An 18532-nucleotide genomic window follows, 5' to 3' on the forward strand; every position below is an offset into this window, starting at 1 on the left:
ATACACGTTTGATACTGTCAATGCGCTTCATGGAAAGTTCTCATAAAGGGCTCAAGGCAAACATGAATTTGTGTTATTTTATGAACAATCCAGCCAATAGTTGTTCACACATTTTACTGTGAAGCTACTGGTGCCTGAAGTGAAAAAGCCTGGAGATCAGCAGAGTCATTAAACTGGAATGAAGCTATAAACTGCTTTAAAAAAACAACAGCAAACTGGTTCAAGTCACACCAGTTTAACTGGAGACTACATCTGGCAGAGTGGTTGTCCCAGAGTTTACTGATCAAATATCGAATCTGCTGATTGATCTGTCCTTAGGAGGTGATAAAAACACGCGCTCTGCGGTTTTACAGGGACAGAGAAGGAGTGTTTAACATTGATTTGTTGATTTGATGAGGGTAATGGAAAATATGCATGACTCTACTCAACCCGGATGACACACACACACACACACACACACACACACACACACACACACAGTGATGTGTAAACATCCTCTCAGCGGAGGAGGACCAGAGGCTCCGAGCTGTGAGTTCAGCTCCCTCCTGAATAGAAACATCAGAAATCCCCGTCTGTGGTTTCTCTCTGAGGTGTAAAAGTCGTGGAGAAGATTTGATAAGAGCTCATGCCGCAGATTTTTAGAATAACTCTTGAAACTGTTGATCTTACTGGACGCTCCTCTGGCTCGTCTTCTGCTGTTTTATTTCTAGCAGTGAAAATGTAGAGCTGGTGTTTGCCTTCTAGGCTGATTTGTTTGAAAATGTGGCTGATGAGGATCTTTATGTTTATGGCATTAAAGACATTTAAATGGAAGAAATATACATCACATCATTATCCACTGTTAAAATTATGTAGAGCTCAAATGGACAATTCCACGTTGTTATGTCCAAGTGTAAGCAACAGGTGGAAAATCTGTTGCAAAACTGTCAGATATGAATATAATAAAACATATGTGGTGCAGTTGTTTAAGGAGGAACAGAGGTGTGATGTAGAGGCGAGGTCGTTCCTTCCTTGAGCCAGGATTGAAAATAGTATCAGAGGAGTAACAGGGGGTGAAAGGGTGGCCGTGTAAAACGTTAGAACCAGCAGAGGGCGTTGGTGCTGTATATATGTGTGTGTGCACGTCTGAGAGTGTGTGTATGTGAAGCTCACACTGTTGTGTCCCTCTTGTTTGCGACTTGGCAACACTGTAACCCAGTGTAAAAATCCTTATTGGGACACATGACAGTGGAGCCTCGTCACAGGCAACGTTAAAAATTGTACTTTTAACACCATTTTTATTCATGGTTTCACTTGTAATAGATCAACTTCATAATTTTGACTTTATTCACACATGCACCAAACTCCTTAAATACCCTGTAGCTCGCCCCAGGCACCCGGAGAGAGAGCCGCCGCTCAGATCTCTCGTCCAGGTCGGACTGGCTTTAAAGCTCGCAGCTACTGAAACTTTCATGTTATTCTCTGGCTCTGAACTACTGTCCACTTCCTCATCTTCCTCTTTCTCTCCCTTGTATAGCCCATCAGCCCTCACCTGTGTTTTATTTCACCCTTGCAGCTCTCTGTTGATGAATTTGTGCGCAAAGAGTTTCATTATGTGTGTGGCATTTAATATCTGAGTGTGTGACACAACATATTTGCTCGTGGGGATGTTGAAACGCGCTCTTAATATTTGACATAAATCTAGCTCCACAGAAATATTCAGGAGATTTTACCACAAGTGAGAAGGCGGTCGTCATGACGTTTATATCATCATATCATGCGATTAGCGTGCATGTGTAATGAGCTAGCAGTAACCTCCAGATTTAAAAATGAAGCCAATGCTGAAGTGCAAAATCCGGCATTTTGTCGAGGTTCCGCTTGATGCCTACAGCCTGGTTAAAATATGATATTGGTCTAATTAGTTATTGTCTTCATGGGCAAAATCTCACAAAGTCAGGAAGATTTCAGGTGCAGGCTTTCAGGAGTGATTGTGTGAAAAGGGCTTAAAATCAAAGAGAATATTTAAAAATGATGATACAGTAGTTCTCGTAAATTTCTGATTTATGGCCATGAACTTTTCTCCTCCATTTGAGACTCATTCACAGAGTATATTTACGTTGTTATAGAGATGATCTACGTCTTTGTTTTACGGAAGTGATCTTCAGGGTGAACACAAAGTGCCAAGAAGTCTTATATAAACGTATATATCTTTCTGCTCAGGGCAGACGATGCAAAGTATGTTTTTTTTCTCTTCAAAACACTGATTTCATTCTCTTCAAAATAACATCAACATAAACTGAATTTAAAAGAGTCATGAGAGCTAAGCGTGACAGCCTCTTGTGTGTCTGTGTGTGAACCCGCGTCACTGAGCTGAACATTATTCTGAAGAACGTTTCAAGCATCTGAGCCCTTTGAGGTGCGTTTGATTCATGGACACAGAAAATCAAACACAGCCCTGTGTTTATTTAAACTGAGCAGTTTCCTCTCTGACTGACTGCGGCTCAGTGTGAAAGCCTCTCTCACACACACACACACACACACACACACACACACACACACACACACACACACACACACACAAGCCAACAGGAAGTACTGTATGTTTGGTTGCGCGTGTGTGTGTGTATATGTAAGACTCTGGCTCCCCCTGCTGGCCGTATGCTGTAAACTCATTAAGGGTCTGTACTTCTTGTTCAGAACAGAAACATCACAACATTGACAGAAAACTAAAGACATTAAATAAATCTTAACAGCATCTGCAAACTACTTATAAGATAAAAATACAGATACGGATACATATAAAAGAAATGTGAAGAAAGCTCACATAAAATAATGAAATGTCTTCTTGCAAAATAAACTGCAAGTTGATTGATTGAAGTCTTTATTTTGAACATGAACTATTTTTTCCCCCAAAGCAAAAAACAAACAAGCCAACAAAAGAATCGTCGTAAGACAACAGGCAACATGTTCAAACAGGAGTGGGAAGAAGTGTGAATGTATCTAATCCCACCCCCTATCCATTAATCTTCAATTAATAATTCTGCAAAGTTTCTACAAAACGTGTTTATCAAAACTACAATGACTTTATAGTTCTTTACTCAAACACTGCTCACTGGGAAGTTTGATTATTATCTTATTACACTTTATTAGTTTAATGACTTTAATGGGACGGCAGTAGCTCAGCTCTGTAGGGATTTGGGTGGGGAACTGGAGGGTCGCTGGCTCAAGTCCCAAATCTGGAAATTGGTCTGGTAGCTGGAAGTTTATGAATAACAATGTTTTCATGCTGTGAAAAGTATACTTTTATTGAAGTTAAGGATCTTAATAATTCTTATTTGGTGCCAAACCCCGAGCTTTAAAAAATGTAGTGATTTAGCCTAATCGTGATGCTTACATGTCCCCCTCTCCTAATTTGACGTAAGACATCAAAACCCTATGGGACCACGGGGCTTTGAGGATCTTCAAGTGGAGAGAAAGAGGGGCGGGGTGGGATTATTAGGAATTAAAATTCTCTTTGTTCCTGGGGTCTCTTAACACGCTAATCCAGACGTGTTCTTACGTGTCGGTGGAGCCATCAGACACATTTCCACTCCATCAGCTCTGCTTGTCTCCTCCAAATGATCCACCCATACCAGACCAATAGATCCCAAACATGATCATGTCAGACTTTGTTTCAAGTAAAAATGTGTAAAATGACCTCCATCGTCATCGTGAACAAGGAGGGGGGGACCTGACACGACATCACACTGTTAGGATCCTCTAAGAGCAGCTGTTTCCTGTTAACCTGTGAAAAATGTTCCTTCAGGAGACACGAGTCGCCTGAACATGTCTGACATTTAAACACAGCTCCAGGCCTGTTTTAGTAAACTCATGCTGTAAGGTCAGCATGAGACCTGTCAGCCCCAGGAACGCTGCAGGAATGTGAATCAGTAAATCTTCTAATTTTTTGAATGTTCATTTAGTTTCTGTTCATGACAATTACCCCCCCTCTCCTCTGGGAACAATCACGGGTGTTTTATAAATCCCTTCCAGATGGGTCGTGGTCGTCATACCTGCAGACCGGAGGGGTCAAACTGGAGTAAAAATCCATCTACACCGGGATCTATATGCGACTCCTTCAAAATAAAAGCACACACACACGCTTAATAGATCGTGGTACAAAGGGTCCAGAGAACTTTGTGATTTGACTTTTATTTGTCTGTACTGTGAAAACAAGACAATAAAACCTTTTATAATGCAAAATGTCACGTCTGGAAAAAGTACTCATGTGATAAGCCAATAACTAGAAACACAACTATTAGTAAGCGTGTCTGTTATCTGTCATATTGAACCTTCATTGAAGCCGTCTGCAGAAAGAGCTCCATTAAAACACTTTTCAGATTCATGAAAATGATTAGGTCAACATGTACTCATGATGCATGCTTTTGTGTGACACTATTGGTCTTATGAACAGTGCTGTTCTGTTCTGATATATTTGTTGTAATGCCAAAATGTTTGACAAAGTGAAATAATGAAGATAACATGAAGACTTTAAGTATATCATAAATCGTGCTTGTTCTGTTTCAGAGCTGCGCTTACCCTAACCCTAACCCTTCACAAAATAAAAAAGTTATTCTGTTTGATTTTCAGTATAATTTCATACACCATCATGGTCTTATTCCAGGTAGTCTTTCCTCTTGTTTGTTTTTATATTCTCTGATGAAGCTGAATTTAATTTTTGTGAAACCTTCAGCTGAATGTAGGCCTGTTTATCATCTGTATCTCTATCTATTTCACAGTATGTCGAGAGCACCCTATGTGTTAAATATATTATACATTATAATCTGCCTGTTTTGACCTTAAAATATTACATGGGGGGGGCTGAAGAGTAATTAATCCAGCCGGCTTTTATTTTGAATATTTTACCGGAAGTTCCTTTGTTACATTGTCGCTCATTGCACACTTGCAGCAGGCAGCGTGTAACCGATCACTGCTGAGTGAAGCCAACGGAGAACACTAACTGGACTCACTGAAACCGAGCAAAAACAATCGGCAGAATGATGAACAGTGCAGGTAAGGACGAAAACAAAACGACACAAGATTGCACGGTCACCAAACTACGACGGAGGATTAGGACCACGTTAAAAAATAAAATAAAATAAAATAAATTAACATGGCTCTAATCCTCCGTCGTACCAAACATGACCGCAACACCGTCACGTTAAATGTGCAAAACGCAATTTCTAGCTGTTCACGCTTGTCTTCATTTTTCCAGTCTGTATTAAGTTCTAGTTTGAATAAGAGCAGCCGGTTTCTTAGCCAAACCGGGTCCTGTCTGGTCTGGTGTGGTGTGGACTGAAAGAAAACGATACACGTATCTTCAGAAATGACTGCTCAAGAATAATTAAAGCTGCTTTTTAACCACGATTTATTTATTTTTTTTGAAATATTGAAGACGATGTCAGAGCATCAAACTATGAAACCTATGAGATTTTTTATTTTATTATCTATTTAATTTTAGGTTCATTGGTGGATTTACTATATGGCATTGGGATGGATCAATTGATGTCGGCCTAAAGTCCAGACTGGGTGGATAGACTCTGTGGTCTCACTAGTGACGGACGGTGCAGAGTGCACGTAGACACACACTGAAGGAGTTCAAATATATTTATATTGTATTAACAGGAGCCTAAGGTTCAACAAAGAGCACAAGCTCAACACAGTAAAACATGGAAGTAATTAGAGTGGGCTCATTCCGGATGGTGGGCTTGTAAATGTAGGATGGTGTTGTGGATGACTGTGCAACTATCCTTCAGTGAAATCTGAAAGGAATTAATGAATATTTGTAGCTATTTCGGCAAAATTAAAAATCACAAAAAATATATAAACTTTACATGTTTACACACCATTTATTAGCCTACTTAAATGCAAAGAGTAGTCTATGTTTTTTGTAGCTAGGGGTGCTTAAGGTGAAGCATTTCTAATTTCGTTGTAGGTCTACAATTGTTTAGATGTGCAGATGTGTAAAAACTGGGAATGGCTATTTAAGTTCGATGTGTTTAAGCTTGCTAATTTTGTCTCAAAAGCTTGAACAAGAAGACAGTATATTCTGTTTAATTAGGGTTTGTCTTGCTTTTTTGTTTTGTGACAATGAATAGACCTACAATGTACTCTGATACTGGAAGGTTTTAACCCATGATGTCATGTGGGCTGGGCATAAATGTAGGCCTATATCACACAATAATAAAATCCAAACTTGTATTCTATTGGCAAGGCTTATTTAAGACTACTTAACCTATGCAATCTTTAATATAACCCTGAACATCATAAATACAACAATGAAAATAACAAAAGCAGATTAACTCTAAACTATTCATTAATTCTAACTCATTTTACGTTTTTATCATTTGTAAGTTTACATTTTAAGGTTGTTGTTTTAAACTCCACAGAGATTATTTCAACTCCTGAAAATGGCTGCTCCATAGTTTGACTCCCCAAACTGAAACACGCATCTATATTTTACACTGGTTCCCACTTAACATGTTTCCATCATACATGACCCTCATAAATGATAATGTCCTTTCCTAAATTTAAAAACATGTCAGGTATAGGAGCACTTTTAATGTCGAGCATGAAAACACAATTCTGATGTTTTTAAATACACGATGTCTTAAACTGTAGCCTAAGTGTGCAAGACCCTTTAGAGTAACGGAGTAGATTTAAACTAACAAGCTTTGTCTAAGACTCTGACCGCTCCACTCTGGAGTTTAAAACACATCAAGGCATGTTTTATAGAGGGGGAAAAACGTGTGATAAGAGAGTCTGTAAACTTTATTATGGAGCGTTGATGATTCCAGTCTGCAGGGTGAATGCAAATTAAGATTTTAAAGACTTGTTTTCTACTTTTCAGTAAATACATATTCTGATTTTTGACATATTTGACACTAAATGATGTACACTACCAGTGGTTTGGACACACTATTTGTATTCTTTTAATATCTACTATTATGCTAAAATGAGGAAAATTGTCAAACTAAAGAAAAACCCTTCTAGATACAGCTTACAGTATCTCTATAATATAGTATACTGTATTATTAACTGTCTCCTGTTTTTCTCCAGCAGTGTATCCCCCTCCCTCCGCCCCTCCAGCCGACATGTTCGGCACCGTTCCCGGCTATGAAGGCACTGTGGCAGGAGGAGGTGAGACGAGTTTAACCAAAGAGTTTTCAGATAATTTCAGTGTGTTTCAGTTACCTAAGGCCTGCATGTTGTTGTCGCTGCAGGAGGTTGCCTGCCCCCTCCTATGCCCATGGAGCCTGTAGCCCCGCCCCAGCCCGGCCCTGCACCTGAAGACTGGAGGTAATGTTTGAAGTCTCCTTATATGGTCCCATGTCCGGAGTTGGGAAGTCACTCTTCCAACTTGTGTGTTCAGGAGCGTTAAGTCATGATTTGTGAAAACATGGATACTGCAGAGGAAGATTTTGCTCAAAGACTTTAATCAACACGTTAAAAGCTGCTTACACTATATGTACTTTGTCCAAAACTTGTCTCTGCACCAATTTATTCTGTAAAAGTAACTCCAAACCAAAGACTGTGTAGAAGGAATGGCTGTATAATCTTTGGTTTGGAAAAGTGCCTTCAACTTGCATTCCACCAATGGCCAGCAGGTGGCGACTCTTGTACAGAAGCAGATGAGAAAATGACACTGCTTCTCATGGGATTAATTTGAAGTTATCCTTATGAGTTTGAATACAGTATGAAGTTCATTTTGTTCATTATGCTCCAAGTTAGGGTTAGTTTGTCACCATGCTGTATTTTTAAATTTCTACATGGTTCTAGTAAATATCGGACATTATGAACAAAATGAAAACTCTTAGTCGTGCTGTGTTTGTGTCACAGTGTCCCCTCTCTGTCAGAGGATGTGGCTCATGAGGCGTTCAAGAGCTTTGCGTCGTCTAACTGCTGCTGGAGCAAAAGTCCTGCCAATGACGGAGTCATCACCAGCATGGAGCCATTCAACACCTACAGGGTGAGCTGATGTTCTTACTACCTACGATGCACAGTTAAGATTCAACCAGTACTCAAAGAACTGTCGCTACATGTGTTACTCTCATTTTAGCATCTATGGTAGCTACTAGCTATTAAGGTAATGTTAGCATTTAGCTTAGAGCAATGTTGGAACCCATCTGCTATCAGCTCGCTACGATGTATGCCTCTAAGAGCGATGGCCAACTTCTTGCAGTTTGCGTTTATGACTTACAGCCAAGACTTCCTCTCCCGTGCGCTACATTGTTTTACCGACCCAAGCACCTTGAGAAGCGACCGTATGTTCAGACTTTCAGAAATGCCTGCAAAATAAACAGCTGGTTCATTACATCCCTAGAGAAGTGTCCAGTCATCTGTTTCTGGTGAGACTCAGTTTAACTGTAAATAGTTAGTTGCACAGAGGCTTCACTCTGGCTTACTTCAGTGCTGTGAACCGGCGGGAAAAAAACAGTTTTCTCGTCAGAAACTTGCAAATAAACAGCTGAAATAACGACATCACGATGCAGATTTATAAAAGGGGAAAATGTAAGCTTTGCTAGGTCTGCCCTCATGTTTGTAGATCAGTCCTGATGCGTTAAAGTAAGTCAGGAAATCTAAACGCTGATTGGCTTTTGTCAGACTTTACTTGATTGATTGCAGATATCTGTACAGGAACATACATTGATGTTAAATTACCAGCTAGGGTAGCCGTGGTGTCATTTTGTTGGATTGGGTTCTGTCTGCTTTTGCTCTCCATATGGACTGTTTCTCCTGCATACACTAAAGCCAGCTGATCGATTGGTCGATGGTAATTGAACGATAAATGGAAACCAGAACACTTCCCATTTTCAAATCCAGGCAACAGAGATTAAGCTGGAAGCTATGCTGTGTTTAAGTGCGGCACTACAGAGTTTCTGGTGTTGGTGCGCTGATAGCCTAGCGGTTATATCATGAGCCTCATGTTCAGAGGCTATAATCTCCGTCTAACAGCCATGGGTTCAAATCTAACTTTCACCCTTTGCTGCATGTCAGCCCCTACTCTCTCTTCCCAACATGTCCTGTCTCCCTTCAGCTGTCCTTTCTATTAAAGACAGAAATGGCCCAAAGAAATAAAGAGGATTAAGGTTCTTGATTAAGTGGGCCCAGTTGTTGTCTCTCGTGTGTCTGAGGACAGTTTGAATCAGACAGATGACATCACTTCATAGTTTACCAGTTTATAAACTCTCTCACATGACATGTCATTAGATCTCAGAGACTCTCATGTGACCAAAAAAATGTGACAGACCACACTGGTGTAAATATCTTAAACGGATGCAGCATTTTGAGGCTGAAAACTTTAAGCACAGATCTCTGTGACTCCGTCATGTTCGGCCGTGTGTGACTGACTGGACATACATGTTTCTATTTTAGTCAGTTCAGCTGTCCTCAGCAGACTTCTGACGGCTCAAGTTTCATGTTTGCATATTTTAAACTTCAAGAATATTTAATTATCTTTCACATGTCACAAGGAATGTGAGTTAGACTTTTGGTTATTCCAAATCACAGTAATTTCCCTGAATGCTTCCTGTGTAATATGTAGTACATGTTGTGTCTCTAATATAAGTATATTGTTTTGCTTTCCAGTACCGACTGGAGACGTTCACTGAGTCCAGGTCAACTGAGTGGGCCCACAAACCTCATGAAGGTACAAACACACACAATTTGTGGTGGCTATATATGTTGGTCTTTAGGATTCAAAAACTAGCACGTTACAAGTCACCACTGAAGAAGGAAACAGTTTCCTGGCATATTTAAATCAAAACCCTTAAAGGTCACATATTCTCCTCCTTTCCAACAATTTTAAATAAGTCTCAGAGCTCCACAAAAAATGTCTGTATTTGATCATGTCTATAAACCCCTCTATTTCAGCCCTCCTCAGAACAGTCTGTTTCTGTATCTGTACCTTTAAGTGAGCACACGTTTTCTGAAAAGTGGAGCAGGCAAAAGACGGAGAGGATGGACTTTCCTCATGATGGGGGGTTTGAAGATGGACTAGAGACACATATTAGCGTTAGAAAAACATGGTGAAGTGTATTTTGCTTAATATGTGACCTTTAAATAAACAGAACATTGAAGAATTGCACTTAATTTGGTAAACTTCAAAGATCTTCACAGAGCTCCACGTACAAAAGATATTAAACTGTGAAGACGTAATATCATAAAGCTCCATGTTGACTCTCATAAAGCAGAATTATTGAATTATTTGAGATAACTTCAGCGAGTTAAGAATAACTCAATTTCACTCATTAAAGTCAGGCTGCAGGCAGACAACATTAAATTACTACTGCTGTCAGAAGATTCATCCTGAATGAAAATGCTTGTTATGTTGTTATATATTTATGTTCATTTGATTGTTTCGTTTTAGTTTCCACAAAGAATCTCGAACCACCAAATGTCCAAGTGTCCTTGAAAACATCAGAGTTGAAATCTTTAAAAAATAACAGTCAACAATATGTACAATCTGAAAACTCTGACTCAAAGCTGAGATAACATTTAAGACTTTAATTGCTGCTCCATGTTTCATTTGGAGTTGACAGGTGTTTGATCGACAGGTGTTTTTCATGTCTTCATTGTGTGACTGACAGGTGAGCCTGCTGATTTCTACACCCAGACCGCCCCCCGACCCTGGGAGATCCAGGCCACGGCCCCAAGCCTCTTCACCAATCACACAGAGGAGATCCGCGTGCCCTACACCTCCTCCATCAAGGTGATTGGTTATCAGAAGCTGTCAAACGAAGACGTCTTTGGTTACCTGCATCTTAAATTACATTTACATTGATTCTGATCAGGGGTATAACTGTAGACCTTGACTATGTTAAAGTGTGATATTTTGCTGACAACCAATCAGAGAGCAGTATTAATTGTCTCCAGGATTCATTTGGTTAAATCTGAATATTCCCGTAGTCTTTGAGCTATTTGGAGAGGCCCTAGTGATAGGTTCAGGTGTCTGTAAGGACTTCGGGTAGTCCTTGAGGAGGTCAAGGTGTTGACTGGGGAGGTTGTTAGTATTTGGATATTTCCCAAAGGTCTTTGAGAACTGTCCAGCTTTGAAACATGTTTAAACGGTCTATGGTGACTTTCACTGGTCTTAGAGGGTTTCCAGTACTTTTTAGTTAGCCATTCAAATTTAAAAGGGTCCTTTTAATGGTTTTTTCCGTAGTCCTGACAAAGATTCAAATGATTTTTGAGGAGGCTCCAGATCTAAAGTAAGATGTAGACATTGTGTGAATCTTTTAGTTGATAACCAATGGGGGGAAAGGATTCACTTTCAAAGTCCTCGAGCCCTTAATAGAGGTCCCAAAGAAAGTCCTAAAAGTCTTGAATTAAAATTGAGTGGTCCTTGAACAGCTCGAAGGGTTCACTGAGGTGGTTGTTCAGGCATTTGAAGACATCCAGTAGGTCTTGAGGACTGTTTTAGGTCCTGAAACAGTTTAAAATGTTGTGCAATCAGCATCCACATTTTCTTGAAGACGCCCAATGGTCATCGAGTGGTTCCAGTGACCTTAAAAATGTTTTTAAGGGTCCTGTAATGGTTTCAGTTGTCCTTGAGAGGGTTCCAATGGTTGTTAAGATTTTCAAGAAGTGCTTGAAGGTGTCATTTTGCAATTGGAAGAGTTAGCCTACTGGAACCACCATTTATCATGCTTTCACTGAGGAGTCCCAGAAACTCTTGGAAGATGTTTAGAGGAGACCAAAGAGGGTTCAAGGGTCCTTTTTAAGGGATACCACATTCAAACATTCACTTAAGGGGTTTCAAAAGGGCTTGAAGTTGTTCCTGGACTCCTTGAGTTGTGCTGTGATCTTTGAGGATTTAGGGTTTACCCTTTGAAAATGCTCAAATGGTGATTGATTAGTTTTCAGATGTTATTGAAGACTCAAGAAGTTCTTAAATATGTACCAGACCGTCTCAAAAGGTGTCCTGAAAAGACCCCTCGAGATATTTATAGTTCTTTGAAGAGGTTTGATGGGATCTTCCAGAGCTGCAGTCAAAATCACCACTGAGAACGTACAATGTTTGATTTACAAGGGTCCTTAAGAACGTTCCAAAGATACCTGGATAGAGTCTTTGAATGGTTTGCATCCAAATATCATTCAGGTTGAGCTACAAGTCTATGAAATATTGTAAATGTTTGAAGGTTTTTGTTAAAGTTCCTGGAGTCTTGGAAAATGTTCTAATGGCCGCTCAGTGGGGCCAAAAAGATTCAGGATTAACATTGAGGTGTCTTTGATGGTCGAGGAACGTCTTGAGATATCATTGCAGACATTTTTAATGTATTTTCAAGGCTCTATAACCTCCATGTTCGGTGAGTTTCAGATCTCAAATAGGGAATTTTGACTTGGACAGATGTTTAACAGATGTTGGTAGAAGTTTATCCGCCTTGTGTTATTTCCCTGCTAACATAACGTGTAGCATAGTTACTGTTACTATGGTTACCTTCAGGTTCATTAGAGTGTTGACCCTAACTTTTAACAGATGGCTGACAGCCAATCAGAGAGCGGGATTCTGATGTGGAGCATTCCATCAGCTTGTATCTGTAAAGATATTTTTAACTTTGTGTGTGTGCGTGTGTGTGTGTGTGTGTGTGTGTGTGTGTGTGTGTGTGTGTGTGTGTGTGTGTGTGTGTGTGTGTGTGTGTGTGTGTGTGTGTGTGTGTGTGTGTGTGTGTGTGTGTGTGTGTGTGTGTGTGTGTGTGTGTGTGTGTGTGTGTGTGTGTGTGTGTGTGTGTGTGTGTGTGTGTGTGTGTGTGTGTGTGTGTGTGTGTGTGTGTGTGTGTGTGTGTGTGTGTGTGTGTGTGTGTGTGTGTGTGTGTGTGTTTGTGTGTGTGTGTGTGTGTGTTTGCAGGAGTGCCACACCTGCCATGCCTCAGGGACGATGCAGTGTGTAGAGTGCCATGGAAATGGCTATGTAAGTGAAGCTGTCAATCTGTAAATTATGAATCAGTACTAACAAATTAAATAGAAATGTTCTGATTAATAGCAAGACAGCTAAATTACATTAAAGGCAGGTGAAATGTGTTTGATGTTAAATTAATAGTTGAGGATGTATTAAGTTATCTTACTGCACTGAACATTAAAGGCAGTATAAGACCATGTGTGTGCTCTCTCTGTAGAAACCGTGCTGGGCGTGTGACGGCTCTGGGACAAAGAGCGGCGTAAACTGCTCCAGCTGTGATTCTACAGGCAAAGACAGGTACTGCAGGGTGGACAGGGTGTCCTGTAACTCTGAAAAAAAAAGTATTCTCCAACCACGAGTGTCATTCCACTCTGAGACTTTTCTTACATTTAAGGATATCTAAACTGAAAACGACAAATCAGGCTTTCTCTTGAGGCCCGTTCAGACTTGTACATTAACGATCGTCAATGCACACATGTGGAATTCCTGTTATTTAGGTGTGTTAGTGTGAGTTAAAAATGTGATGTATTATATGAAAAGTGTTCAGCTGGATGAGGAAGTGGAACATGTAAAACACTGTGACCCTTTAATTTACATTGCCATGTCAGCAATGTCACTCCTCTTAGATCAAATCTCTGAAGAATGTGAGTCATGTGTGTCACATGTCTGAACGTGTATGTGTTTGTGTTGTGTCTTTAGCTGTACAGAATGCAATTCACGGGGATCGAAGGACTGTGAAACCTGTGAAGGAAAACGACAACTGCTGACCTACATCCAGCTCAAAGTTGAGTGGTGAGTAATGGCACTACAACTTTTCCAAGAAACCTTGGACTGTCAACTTGAGACCTGGAGGAGAGTGGGTTCTGATATTTTCCCTAGAGTCCCTTGATATTCCAGTAGTCCTTGAAGATGTCCAATAGTGGTCCTCGAGCAGCTTTCAATGTCCTTGAAGGTATCCAACTGATCCTACATCTGACTCTAATGTAGTTTAGTGTTAATTGACCTAGCTGAGAGGTGCTGCTCTCTAGTGGCTAAAAGATAAACTGCATCCTGTTAATTTGAAATAATAAAATATAAACCATACAGAGTGAAGAGGATAAAAAAGATGAAATGTTTGTTTGTTATTCACTCTGGGTGTGTGTATATATATATATATATATATATATATGTTTATGTTTGTTTTTGTGTTTAGGACTGATAATGTGGAGGACCACGTGGTGCAGCAGAACTCGGGTATTAATGTTGATGACCTTCGCTCGGTGACCGGGAAGGAGCTGTTCAAGAACAACCAATACCTGGTACACACAAATACACACACACAGAAATATTACAAAAGTACCGTTTTAAAATAAACACTGTCAGAGTTTTCCCCTGAAATAAATCGGTGACGTAATCAATAGATGACCAGTTCAATAAATGTAATTCTTAAATACATGAACTGTGCTGCGTGATGAAGCTGCGCTTCTTCACCCTGACTCTGAACAAGTTTAATTTTACATACTCCACCGACGCCTGTGAGCTAGCTCAGTTGAACAACTCGAGCTGCACTGATTTCCCGATCAACGTGCATTATTGTCCGCAATCCCCTCACAACACGTCCTTCCAATTAGAGGTCTATTTAAACTGCAAGATTTCCAGTCTATGTTCTTTCATCACCAGCTCTAAACTGTAGCTGTACTTCACTCTTGTTAAGCCCCACCACCACCTCAGCATCCACCTGCAGGCTCCGACTGCATGGTTTAAGATCTCATCCCATCACTCCTCAAATCTCTGCATGTAGATTAAAACTGTGAGGAGTGATGAGGTCGGAGCCAAGGTGACGCAACCAAACTATGTTCTGCTGCTGCTGAAATGAATATTTCAAACAAATGCAGACGTGAATTGTCTGTCTGAACTTCTGATCATGATTTTGCAATATTTATTTCAGGTTTTAATTAAGTACCCGAGTAAGATTAACTTGAATTTTGAACATCTCTAACAATGTATACAATTAAATTAAATAAATCACAAAAAAAGCAAGATGCAGGACGGTGTGTTTGAACTTTAAAAGTTAGAAATAGTCCTTCGGGTGGTGCTGGAGAAAAAGGTAATTTAAAGGAGGTTGTTCATGTGAGATGATTGTTTTTAATGCCATTACTACTGTAAGTGACAGACTGTCTCTCTCTGTTTGTCTCCTCTCAGCTCTACCCTCTGCTCGGGTTTCCAAACCCAGCCATAGCCGAGGCGTCTGAGCGTCTGATCAAAGACCACCAGAGTAAATACGCCCAGACCTCCAGGATCCTGCAGCAGGTAGGTCAGCACACAGATACACGAGGATGGAAAGACTTACTCAGGTCACCTGCGACATTCAGATTGAACGCTAAACGTCACAGGGGCGTACATATGGCGGCTTGAATTGTCAGTCTGATTAGGGCTATTGAAAATAGATGAAGTGAAATGGAATCCAAGAAGTGAGAAGAGTTTAAGTGTCGGTTGAAGCGGAGCATTTGAGGATTTTGAGAATTTTATGTTTTTTATTTATTTATACAATCATAAATCAGGTTAGCTATTTTTTTCACTCTAAAGAGAACAAGTGTGTTCCCCAAAATGTTGAAACAAATCCTTTATTGATGCTCTCTCTCTCTCTCCTTCTCTTTCTCCCTTTCATTCCCTCTCTCTCTCTCTCTCTCTCTCTCTCTCTCTCTCTCTCTCTCTCTCTCTCTCTCTCTCTCCCTCTCTCTCTCTCTCCCTCAGAGGCAGAAGGTCGAGTTGATCCCCATCACTAAGGTGAACTATAAGTGGAAAGGAGACTCCCACGTTTACTACGTCTACGGCAACGAGAACCAAGTCAGCGCAGACAATTACCCCGCTACCTGCTGCTGTGTTATCCAGTAGACACACACACACACACACACACACACACACACACACACACACACACACACACACACACACACACACACACACACACACACACAGTATCATTTACTTTTTAAATACAATCCCTGCTCTCCTTGTTCTAATAACCAATCAAACCTTGATTTTTTTTTTGTTTGTTTTTTTAAAGATTTTTTTTGGGGGCATTTTGTGCCTTTATTGTAGAAATAGGACAGTGGATAGAGTTGGAAATCAGGGAGAGAGAGAGAGTGGGGAATGACATGCGGGAACGGAGCACGACCTAACCGCTAGGCCATCAGCGCCCCTCCTAATTTCTGACTCCATGTTTTTCACCTGGTGTCCTGATGAGAGGAAAAAATGTATTCTACTTTATGTAAAGAAAATGTTAATCCTTGAAGCCACTAATCCTCCTGTCGACTCTAATTCAAGATTCAAGAGTTGTAAAAAAAAAAAAAAACTTTTGTTTGGGGAGAGAAACTATGCTGTCGATCCATCCTCAGAGTTCATTATTATCTCTGTGTGAAACCCGCCTGACGCTTTGACCACTACCAAAGATTTCTGTCTGAAAATACCTTAACTTAACAGTTTACAGAACAGCTTGTGCCAGCATGTGCCAAATATCATCCTCAGGATTACTTGGAAACTTTATAACTCCAGTAGATCGCTCTCTGAAAAACCTCACCCGGTTCCTACCTGTGTTCTTTGACGTGTGGTTTAATGTCATGTAAGAAATCAAAACCACTTCATTGTTTACAAATCTGACCTGGGTTTTCATGATTCAGGAACAGAAGGCGATACGTTTTAGTTTTCCAACAGGTCTGGTCGCATTTTACCGTATCAAAACTTCGGCTGAATCTGCTTTTCTTCGCTAAATATTTGAGCTTATAGTGACACACCAGCTGTTCACTGAGCTAAAGGACCTAATGTTGCTAGGAAGCTAACAGCTAACATGCTAGCACTTGTCAGTTTTAATCACTTTGAAGCCTTTTTGTACCTTTCGTGCCTTTGGAAGGGAAGATTTGGCAAGTTTTTTCATAGACGCAACCCACATACTCAGCTCTGCTGCTTATCCCACATACTCCACTCTGCTGCTTATCCCACAAATGCATGTTCCTTACAAATGTGGCACCATTTCAAAGGGAAATAAACAGGCTTTCCAACGGTATATATTTATTTAGATCTCCTTTAAAAATTCTGCTATCATGCGTGAAAAAAGATCCCTAATATCTTTTGTAGTTGCAGATTCATTCATCTTAAGTGGCTGTCAATTAATGGCATAAATGTGTCTAAAACAAAGTTAATGTTTAACAAAGTTTCTGAAATTAAATCCCCAACTGGATCCACAGAGCTATTAATTATGACAACTAGTTAATCAATCCTCATATAACTATTTTGTATATTCTTAACAGTTTAGTAAATATCTTGGATTTCATCTTGAATAAAAAGTATTACCGTTATAGCCTTCATTTTTAGTGCAGGAATAAGTTATGCGTAACAGTTTATTTCAAACACAAACAGACCCTGCTTGATAATCTACCTGATGTTTGTCACATAATGATGACAGACTTACCTCAGAAAAGCAGTAAAACGGCGATAAGTAATGTCTCTTTTAAAACCAACATCGCATCATGTCTTTGTGTTAAAGCCAACACAAATTAAATTTCAAAGTAATTTTCTCCAGATCCACTTTTTCAGATTTTGGTTGAAATTGTCTTTAGGTCCTAACAGAAATTAAAAACTCATGTGCTCTGAAAAAGGACTAAAGAAAATCAGTCATCTGTAGCAGTTGTTGCACACTGAACATAGAAGGAGCACTGAGGGAATGCCACTTTCAAAATCATGCTAGTTTTCTGAATTTGCCAACCCTGCCTTTAATCGTTCACAGACATGTTTGGAGAGAAGAATCACATTCATTGTCTGTACGCCAAAACACAAGAGATAGTTTGTTTATGAATTTGAATAAAACTGTTGCCTGTAGTTTTGCTGATTCACTGACAGCTGACATCAACAGTTCATGTCCCTTTAAGTGTATTTGCTGTAGTACATCAGGCGGCCTGCAGAGGGCGCTATGTGTTTGTTTTAAGTGTTGAACATGACTCCATGGACCCCTGCTCTCAGTACCCGGCATGCATTCATGTAGTTTTTAATACTTGACCACAAAATGTATTCTCTCCACTTCTGCTTTTCATAAATACATGTTTTATTATCAGGTGCTGAAATGTATTAGATATCAGGTGTTTTATATCTATATTTTTTTCTGTTCATGTCTTTGTTTCATATTTTTCTTTTTGTCAGAGTTAAATTTTTGAACAATCGACTTTTACTTCTGGGCTGTCAGAGCGTTCTTAAACACACTAATGAAACATCAATTAGACAGAAATAGCTGACGTTCATCGTCTCAAGCTAACATGATGCTGGAATGGCCCTTTATCTGAACTGTAAAATCCTTATGAAGTAATCTGACTAACAAGCCTCTCTGCTACTAACCTGATGGACGTAATGATGTTATGAATCTTTAACTGTAACTCTGTGGGCCAAAATAAGAAAATGATGCTACAGTGGATCATGAATATGTTTCTGTCAAACTGAAAATAAAGTCTGAGCCCGACCTATTCTATTTCTGCTTCATCCCTTTACGATCACACGTGTGCAAAATTTAAATATGGAGCACAAAGTGAATTAAGTTGTTGCTCTAATACAATACAGACGCAGTGTAAGGAAATGTAACGCCTTTTACTT

At 39.8% G+C, this 18532-nt stretch overlaps 1 protein-coding gene across 2 annotated transcripts; it reads left to right on the forward strand.

Moving 5' to 3' along the window:
* The first annotated feature begins 4914 nt into the window (after positions 1 to 4914).
* On the forward strand, positions 4915 to 18410 carry LOC109981783 (protein SSUH2 homolog). 2 transcript variants are annotated; one of them, XM_065955180.1, is made up of 12 exons: positions 4915 to 5031; positions 7081 to 7158; positions 7242 to 7317; positions 7858 to 7987; positions 9607 to 9667; positions 10608 to 10729; positions 12866 to 12928; positions 13134 to 13213; positions 13616 to 13708; positions 14109 to 14214; positions 15098 to 15205; positions 15650 to 18410. In XM_065955180.1, exons 1-12 carry the CDS (start codon positions 5016 to 5018, stop codon positions 15788 to 15790), a joined length of 1074 nt encoding a protein of 357 aa, XP_065811252.1. In that variant the 5' UTR covers positions 4915 to 5015; the 3' UTR covers positions 15791 to 18410. The 2 variants fall into 2 exon arrangements, with proteins under 2 accessions (XP_065811252.1, XP_020486392.2); XM_020630736.3 differs by having other exon boundaries at positions 4916 to 5031; positions 7078 to 7158.
* Positions 18411 to 18532: the final 122 nt, after the last annotated feature.

Source organism: Labrus bergylta, chromosome 5 (assembly GCF_963930695.1).
Source record: "Labrus bergylta chromosome 5, fLabBer1.1, whole genome shotgun sequence".
Lineage (NCBI taxonomy): Eukaryota > Metazoa > Chordata > Actinopteri > Labriformes > Labridae > Labrus > Labrus bergylta.